Below are 9,282 nucleotides of genomic sequence, written 5' to 3'. Positions count from 1 at the left end.
ATAATTTTCGCCGGAAGCATGACAATTGATCGAAACAAAAAAGAAATAATTATTTAAACATCTTGAAACAGTAAACTTTTTTTGGTTTCTTGAGACAAATAACATAAAACTTTTAACTTTGAGACAACTTATCTCGGTTCCTGTTGAAGATATTGAAAAGTTGTCAACTGATAACGTGTTTATCATAATATCACAAACATTCTATCAGTTGACACATTTTTGATACCTTGCATAAGAACTTAGAAAATTGAACTCAAACTTGACAGTATAGGGGCACTCCTATTATGTTTTACGGGTGCGCATGCACCTACCACAAAAACTCCATTCAGCACATAAAAAGCAATAAGTGCCAACGTAGTAAGGGTAATTGAAAACTCTGCTTTGTAGGAGGTACTGGATCCTCCGTGATGAACAATTTGAGATTTCGCTTTAATAACCTTGACAAGCAATATGAAATTAATGACAACAGAAACAACGAGCCAAAAGAAAATGGAGCACAAGTTGAAAAACGAGTTTCGAAGCTGTAATGGGAAAGGGCTCATTTAACCTCCTCTGTAACTGCTTACCCCAAACATCGAATTAGTATAATAAATCCATATGGCTCCAAATGAATATGGATACTCGTATGTTTTGCAAACTCCAAGTGCTGGGAACAGGTAGAATGTGAAGCATATTGGATAGATGAGAATGATGGGGACAAGGATTCGAATCACTTTGGCATTGCGCTGAAAAAATGTGTTTCGTATCAACCAAGGCGTGGGAATTGTGTACACAAAATTTTGGCATTCATGTCATCAAAGCGCTAATTGTTATTCCGGTGAAAATTTTAACAGAGACTACGTTAAATACAATGTAGGAAGACTTTTGAGCAGACAGAGAAAATATGGACTTTTGCAATTCGGAGAGCGCTCTTTTAAGTTTTTTTCGAAGAAATCGACAAATCCAAGTACAGTCTGGTAGAAAACAAAAATTCCTAGACAAGACAAGAAGTTGTAACAGAGAACACCAGTCGGTTTAAGCCCCCTGCCGGGGGCTCAACCTCCTGGGTTTTGTTTACTTTATCTTACATTTGAATTCCTAATTTCAGAAATTCCCACTTTCCGTGTGTCCGAAATTTCCGAGTATTTTCATTTTCAAAAGTTATATTTTCCCGATATCGGAATTTTTGAATACCGTACTTTCTCGAATAGATGCCCACATGTAGAATCTCTTGTTTTTTCTAGAATGTTCCTGGATTTTCTGATTACAGATTGTTAAGGTTTCTGAAATTCAGATATTAAAAAAACCCACACACAGCCTTAATTCTAAGCCTTTGGTTTCAGATCACCTTGAAAAATAGGGAAGTGATTACAATACCTGTATACTTATAGAGAACGCTTCACCTTTTTTTCAGGCAAAACGTTTGGAGGGTATAACAATTCGGGGGGTATAAAGGGGTACAAAATGATTTAGGGGTACAAAACTCACAGTTTGGGGGTACAAAACTGACCCTTTTTCAGTATTTCAGTATTTTGTACCCCCGAATTGCGGATTTTTTACCCCTTAAATTGCTTTGTACCCCCTTGTACCCCCGAATTTTTGTACCCTCCGAATTGTTTGCCTTTTTTTTCAACCTCAACATGGGTTTACGTTGAGCATTCAAAAAACGGAATATCCTGGAAATTTCTAAAATGCTCTAGAATTTTCTGGAATTTTCTGGAATTTTCTAAAATATTCTGGAACTTTCTGTGATTTTCTAGAATATTCTCGAACTTTCTGGGAGTTTCTGGAATTTTCTAGAATGTTCTGAAATTTTCTTGAATTTACTGGAATTTTATAGAATGTTCTGGAATTTTCTGGAATTTTCTAGAATGTTCTGGAACTGCCTAGGATTTTCTGGAATTTTCTTTAATTTTCTGGAATTTTCTGGAATGTTCTGGAATTTTCTGCATAACATGAGAACCTTGTATTCAAAAGGAAACTACTATGACCCATTTCCAGTAGTCCACAGGATCGAAATTCAAGTGATATACAAAAGAAACGAAATTTTCAAAATTTTTCAGTTCTGAAGATTTGTGATCAATTTTATGCAGGCAACACATAGATAGGCCAAAAAACCGTTTTGCATAATTTCGTGAAGTTTTATTGAGTTTGAGCATAGTTTTGAAATTTTAGATTCTCAACACTGTAGCTTCCCTATAAGCTAGAAGGCCCAGAACACCATAGACATGAAGCGCTCGGCAGTCCATGACTACATACCACACACCACTATAGGAGTCCCACGCGCCTTTGAGTTATTCAAGTTAATGTCCGAGACGGACACACAGACACACACACAGAAAAGTTTCCTTACTTAGTAAGAAGTAAGAAGTAGATTGTTAAATAAAAAAAATTTGAGACCTGAGAATTCGAAAAGCGTAGCTTTTTTGATCTACGAAAAAGTGCGGCAAAAACGTAATATTTCAGACTTTCGCCTCGTTAAAGCTACTTTTGCAATTAAGTTTGGTTTTTCAATGAAAAACTGATTCTAGAGATGCAAGCGATCATTTTCATACCGAAAAATCTAAATCTTGTCCAGAAAATCCCACTAAATCCACAGAAATAAGTTTCGTTTACTACTGTAGTGATTTTCGGCCAAGGCATCGAAAATTGACCGGGAAGCCGCCCGCGAAATTGTTCATCCTAATTGTAATAGAATTTTCAAGATTGTTTTCCGGCAATTCTTTTTTTAAACAAAAAAATCATTTTCTGACTTATTTTTTTTTGAGAGAATTGAAAGAAAAAGCGTCAAAAAGCAGTGTTAATCGAGACTACAGATCCGAAAAATAAGCATTAGGTTACGCTAGTTTTCTTTTAGGTTACGGTAGTTTTCTTAGTTTGCACGGACACCAGCGTTTCTCTTACACAGCTCTGATTATTTTTATAACACACGTATATGTGTATTTAGATGTGTACTTTCCATATGTAGAGTTGGTGAAACAAGATGTTTATCTTCAGATGTTTTTTTTAATTTCTAGTTTATGCCTAAAACAGTAAAATTGAAATGTTTCTGGAAATATTGTTAGAGGCATACTGCAAATTCATGAAAAAAATTCAAACTACACAATTTCAAAGTTCTAGTCCATTCTAGATTGTCCCAATTGTTTTTCCCTCGACAGCATGCATGTCATCAAAGTGCTAATGGATATTCAGTTATAAATTTAAACAGCGACTACATTAACTATAATGTAGGCAGAATTTTGAGCAGAGAGAGAAAATATGGACTTTTGCAATTCGGAGAGCGCTCTTTTAAGTTTTTTCGAAGAATTGATGAACTCATCGGAATCACTGTCATTAAGCAATCTAAGTAATACAAGTAGCTGAAACAGAGAAAGTCTTGCTATCGGAGTAGCAATATTTAAGCTAATGGGCGAAAAAACGTCGCGAAGCATTAACATTCAAAAAAAAATATCCGAGAAATCATTGTCGGGTTACGGTAGTTTTCGTAGCGGAACCTTCGGCCGCGGCCATCGGCATTTCTCTTCCACATTTCAGATTATTTTTATAACGCCTGTTTATGTGTGTGGGATTACATTAAGAAGTGTACCCTTCATATATAGACTTGGTGAAACAGGTTTTTTTTGTTTTCAAAATTTTTGGGATTTACGGAATTTTCTTTTTTTTTCCTAGTTCAGTATGCCTAAAACAGTACATTTTCAATTTTTCTGCAAAGATGTGTTAATTCTACCTATTTTAGTTTAAAAACGTCGCATTTCGATTTCAAGGTGAGCGTGCGGATTTTGAGTGTACGGTAAACTCCGAAGATAATGTCAGTATTATAACATTGATTTGTTATTTGTGTAGCCTTTGAAACAGAAATTAGTTTTAATTTTTCGCATTGTTTCGGTTGTTCTGGTATAACATATTGTACCGGCAAAAATTTTATAAATTTTAACTATTTTTAGTGAAAAATGGTCAACTTTAAATGTCACAAAATATAGTGAATTTTGCTGGATAATTCTGAAAATGTTCAGGACTGTTAAGCAAATAGAACTATAATGTTGTAGTTATCAAATTCTTTGTACAAATTCATCCAAATGAGATATATCGCCTTAAACCAACCAAATGTCAAAACTTCCTGAAACGTTTGATTAGTTTATCTTATTTTAATGAATTCTCACAAAAAAGTAGTCAATTACAAACTTTAACGCTATGTTTTTGTTTAGAATACCTGAAACCAATGAGCCACATACAAAACCTACTGAACTTTCAGATAATTAATTACCATACTACTGAACTCTCAGATAATTAAAGTTGACCATTTTTAACAAAAATTTAAGTTGGCAGCATTTTGGTCGGTATTGAACAGCCCAGACAACATTAAAAGTCCAAAACATTTACTGTTTCAAAGACCACACTTATTACTACCCAATGATTTCTACACTGAAAGAACGTACAACTTACTATATACAATACTACAATTTTTCAGTTCTATTAACCTGGAAATCCCAAAAAATGCAAACCTTTTGATGTGTTTTTGAAAATATCACAATCACCAATCTGATCAATGGAAGGAGAATCGGAAATGCCAATGACAAGTAATTCGTGTACAATGCCAGAAAAATGATCATTTTTAACCAATGGTTCGGTTGAATACTTGCACAATACGAAGTGAATATTCCAGTTGCCGGAAGTCGTGTCATGAAATAATCAAAGAAAAAATTGGCAAAGCATGCAAACTGTGACAGGGATATTGCCAGGAAAACATGACGATTCACATCTGCGGTCTTATTTTGATTCGTTGTCCAGTAAATTTTCCAGATTTTCCAGATTACTGAAAAACTTGGAATGATGTAAATCCATGGGATAATAGCCAAAGGAACGGAGAAGTTGCTCCAATCAAATCGATAATTGATATAGGACTGATCGAAATGAATTGTATTCGGATATAGAAAGGAATTAGACATTTTTGTGGGGAAGAAAACGGAAGTGAAATAAAATAACACTCTCTTATTATTCTTTAGTCCATCTCTTCTTGAAGGGAGTGAGTGATTCTACTAATTCTCACTAATTCCCAGAGGATTCTTAATTGGCAGTTTTTGCTCTTGGTGTTATGACTCTTTTAGTATGTGTAAGATCAACTGTTTGTCATTGTCTCGTGACGTATACCTTACTTTCGTGTATGTAGGTTGATAAAAGGATGAGAGATAAAGTAGCGGAAATACCATATTCTGTTTATGAAAAAATCCGGATGTAATATGGCGAAAACTTGGTATTGAGAACATAATGAGAGAAAGAATTAAAGAAAACCCGAAAGTGAAAAAGCAATTACCAAAGAAAGAAAACTGTAAAACTTAATTAGTCGTAGAAACAGTAAATCAATTAAAGGAAGGGAGACAGGAGATTTTTAGGAGCTTTTTGTTGAAGTTACGGCATGCTTTCTGAAGTAACGGGGTACAGTAGTTTTTAGGAATTTGAACTCCTCTTGAAGAGTTCAGACTCCTCTTGAATTATCAAAATTAGCCTGTTAATACAGTGCGTGTAGGCACAAATAATCACGGATCTCGAGTGGCCAGCAGTCAGCCCCGACCTCAATCCAATTGAAAATTTATGGGGACTGCTGGTTCGACGCGTTTACAAGCACGGAAGACAGTTCAACACGGTTCAACAGCTCAAGGACATCCTGCAAGACGAGTTGAACACTATCACAGCGGCGGAGTTGAGAGCTCTCGTGGCCAGTATGCCCAACAAATTGTTCGAAGTCGTCCAGAAGAATGGAGGAGAAACAAGTTATTAATTTTTTCTCTTCGTTATTGTCTTTTTTCGCTGAATTTTCCAGTTTTGTTAATAAACTTGAATTTTGTTAAGAAGTGTTCTTCTTTATCCAAAAAAAAATGACCGAACTTTTGATAAATAAGGTGGATTGAGAAATAAAACTATGAAAAACGATAAAACCAGCACAAATAAATGTGATACAAAAAGAAAAATAGTCGAAAAAATGGGTATCGCTTCAAAAATTCTAGGTGGTCCTATCCTTATTACACGGCCTAAAAAATGACTTTTGGATGGTGGACCGGTACGGAAAGTGCTAGAGTTATAAAAATTTGGCTTCTGGGGGTTTTTTTTTTATTTTGAATCGAATGGCATTCACAGAATTTTGATATCTCTCTTACTTTTTTCAAAATCAAAGGGGGTCCTATCCTTATTACACGCACTGTATTTCTCATCTTCAGATTGAAACCTAATTTTTTTTAGTTAAAGGAGGCCAGACACCAAAAAAAAGTTTTCCTGATATTTTGCATAGAGAACCCCCATGAGGGGTTAAACTCATGACAGGCAGCTCAGGGGTACAGCGCTGCTACCGGCTGAGCTACGGGGGCGCGAAGGCGCCTGAAGACCGATGGTCTACATAAGCGCGGCGCGATTTCGTCCTCCGAACTCTCCCCCGAAATTTTTGCTGTCTCGCCTCCTTTAATTCTCAAAACTTTTCCAGAATCGTTTCCTGTTTTCAGAAAAAAAACAACGTTATGTCCGCCTTATTCATTTCTGGTAACTACAGATGAACATCCCATTTTTTTTAGATTGATTCTGAATCCAAAAATCTTGGAAAATGCCACAGAAGAATAGTTTACTCATTACTTTTAAAACTTCCGACTATAATTCATATGGAGAAAATGTATGGAGAAAATTTATCTGCGCCTCTATCGTATGCGTAATCTTCCGTTTCTCCGAGACACCCTCTTTTACACTTCGCATACACTGCTCTCCAACCTTCTTTTTGTCAGACAAAAATATCGCTGCACGATTTTTAAAAAATGGAGGACAGAAATGACTATATTGACCTAGAAATGAATTGCATAAATAGAGCATGGTAACTTTGTGTGTTAATTGGAACTTTGCAATATTAAAATGCTCCCAATTTTCCCAATTTTTTGAAAAAAAAAGGTGGGAAAATCACTAATTCGAAAACGTCTTGAATTTCAATCGATTGCTTTAACTTCCTGTTGGTTTATGATTACTGCCTAAAATAGTATTGTCTCAAAATTGTCATGAAATTTTTCTATTATTGCACTAACACAGTTTCCATAGGAAAAACTTCATTTAACCGTTTCAAGACAGTATTATAATTATGCACGTTAAATGGATTGTATTAGGTACACGCTTAAAAGTCCATCGAATTCAAACATATTATAACTATCAATTCATAACTCGTCTTTTGAAAGAACTCGTCGAAACAAAAACATCAGAAGTTGTGATCGTCTTTTTCCTAAACACCGGATGAGTCAAATAGAAGATCCATGGAATTACACAAGTTTGTAGGTCGTTAGCGAAGGATTTTAAAGTAACAAGGTGGGTGAAGTAAGCCGCTTTTCCGTAGTAAAGAATGTACATTACCTGAAAATGGGCTGTGTTCAATTTAAACTGTGATTTTAGTAAATAACTTTTCTTCAAAAATCAGACATATTGAAAAAGGAATCTTAGCAAACATATGATTTTAGCGAACGTTGATTTCGAGAACTTGAAACCGACAAAATTTGAAAACTCACAACGAAAGTTCCATTGATCACATAAAACAGTATCATGGTTACTGTAGTAATACTCAGTGATAACTCGGCTTTATATGAGACTCCACTTCTCTGAAAAGTGATCAGTTGGGCTCTAGCTTTGGCCACTTTCCAGAAAAGTATTATATTTGCCATAACTGATAATGTCATCCATGTCAGAGTGTTTCCAAGGTATAGAGGGGAGTTCCGGAGCTGCAAAAAATTTGAAATCAGAGATCACCCATAAGAAAGTATACCCATAATTTTGCGGCTTTGATAAAATTACAGGTTTTCAAATTACGATAATTGAGCTCAAAGTGCAGACTTTAAAGAACTTTCGATTTTTTTTCTCAAAAATCCACATCAAACTTCACTCATCTCAAAGATCACATTTTCATGATTCAATACCTCATATCCTGAACGCCACTTGCTTCGAGCTTAATTATCTCGGTTCCAAAACGATGTATCAAAATTTTGCCAACTCATAAGATGTTTGTGATAATATGATACACATTTTATCAGTTGACCAATTTTTGGTATTTCATACAGAAAATGAGATAATTGAGCTCAAAGTGCATGCACTCTATAACAGAATTTACGGTGAAACAACAATAACGTTTTCGGGAATTTTCGAAAAAAAAATTGATCTAAAAAAAGTAAGTTTGCTTTTAAAGTCCGTCGCGACCAACATTTTTTTTCAAGAATCAATATATTTCAAACCATCATGAAACTGCAAAAAATACAGTTTCAAAATTAGCTTAAATGCTCTAATGGAGTTCCACCCTATACTTCAATTTGGGCTCAACTATCTCGATTTCTCTGACAGATATCAAAAACCTGTAAACTACGAAAATTTTGGTGATAATGTGAGAAACATTTTATCAGTTAACACATTTTTGGTATCTCTCACCGGAATCGAGATAATTGACCTCAAAAAGCAATGCAATTTTCGGGAATAGTTTCAATTAATTTTCGGATATTTTGCGGAAAAAACTGATTTACAAATACGATAACTTTGTTTTTTTTTGTTGAATATTGAGTACGCCAAAAACATCAGGGTTTTTTTTCCAAATCCATATTTCCAAACAGAATGAAACTGCAAAAAATACAGTACTTACAATGTCAAAGTTGGCGCTAATATTCTAATGGAACGCCCTTGTTATACCTGAGTTTGAGCTCAATTATATCGATTTCTCTGAAAGATACCAAACATTTGTCAACTCTAAAAATGTTGGTGTGAACATGTCAAACATTTTATCAATTGGCGGATTTTAGTATCTCTCACCGGAATTGGGATAATTGAGCTCAAGATTAGTTTGAGAACTTCATGAAGTTCCGTCCGAACTACAAAAATCATAAAGAACTGCTACTCACCCCAAAAGCAGGATTTGCGTAATAGATATGAACAGATCCGAACGGATAGGGACTACTGATTTGACGACAAACCCCAACAGCCGGAATTAGAAAAAATGTGAATAAAATCGGATAAATCCAGGTTAACGGCACTCCGACGCGTAATAGAATTGAGTTTATCTGCAATTATTTCGTCTAGTATTTTCAGGGATCTATGATCGTGTATTTCTGAAAATAAGTTGAATGTTGTTTAAATAAAAATTTCAAAAAAATACAGTTTCATTTGGGTAAGAAATCATATTATGATTGCATTGTGTGTCTCAGTCTCCGTCTGTTTTTCTGGATATTACAAAATTTCAAAAAAGTATCAGCTAATAGCATAGTTGCAAAAGGCCGCGCCGGGCCGGGCCGGGCCGGTAGACGAATT

General features: G+C 35.0%; 2 protein-coding genes across 2 annotated transcripts in view; both read right to left on the bottom strand.

Moving 5' to 3' along the window:
• Positions 1 to 4,925, bottom strand: part of CBG21678 — a gene marked incomplete at both ends in the record, with an annotated part of 6,950 nt that extends 2,025 nt beyond the window's left edge. The window contains 3 exons of the mRNA XM_045235255.1: positions 308 to 521; positions 567 to 725; positions 4,482 to 4,925. Of these exons, the coding sequence (XP_045097389.1) occupies positions 308 to 521; positions 567 to 725; positions 4,482 to 4,925 (817 nt within the window). The remainder of the gene's footprint in view (positions 1 to 307; positions 522 to 566; positions 726 to 4,481) is intronic.
• A 2,230-nt stretch (positions 4,926 to 7,155) lies between these two features.
• The window catches only part of Cbr-sru-6, a gene marked incomplete at both ends in the record, with an annotated part of 3,004 nt that continues 877 nt past the window's right edge, over positions 7,156 to 9,282 (bottom strand). Inside the window, 3 exons of the mRNA XM_002632878.2 lie at positions 7,156 to 7,353; positions 7,506 to 7,715; positions 8,877 to 9,035. Coding sequence (XP_002632924.2) covers positions 7,156 to 7,353; positions 7,506 to 7,715; positions 8,877 to 9,035 — 567 coding nt within the window. The remainder of the gene's footprint in view (positions 7,354 to 7,505; positions 7,716 to 8,876; positions 9,036 to 9,282) is intronic.

Source organism: Caenorhabditis briggsae (genome assembly GCF_000004555.2).
Source record: "Caenorhabditis briggsae complete genome, chrIV, whole genome shotgun sequence".
NCBI lineage: Eukaryota > Metazoa > Nematoda > Chromadorea > Rhabditida > Rhabditidae > Caenorhabditis > Caenorhabditis briggsae.
Note: the sequence above shows the minus strand (reverse complement) of the source record. Positions and strands in the feature narration are given on the sequence as shown.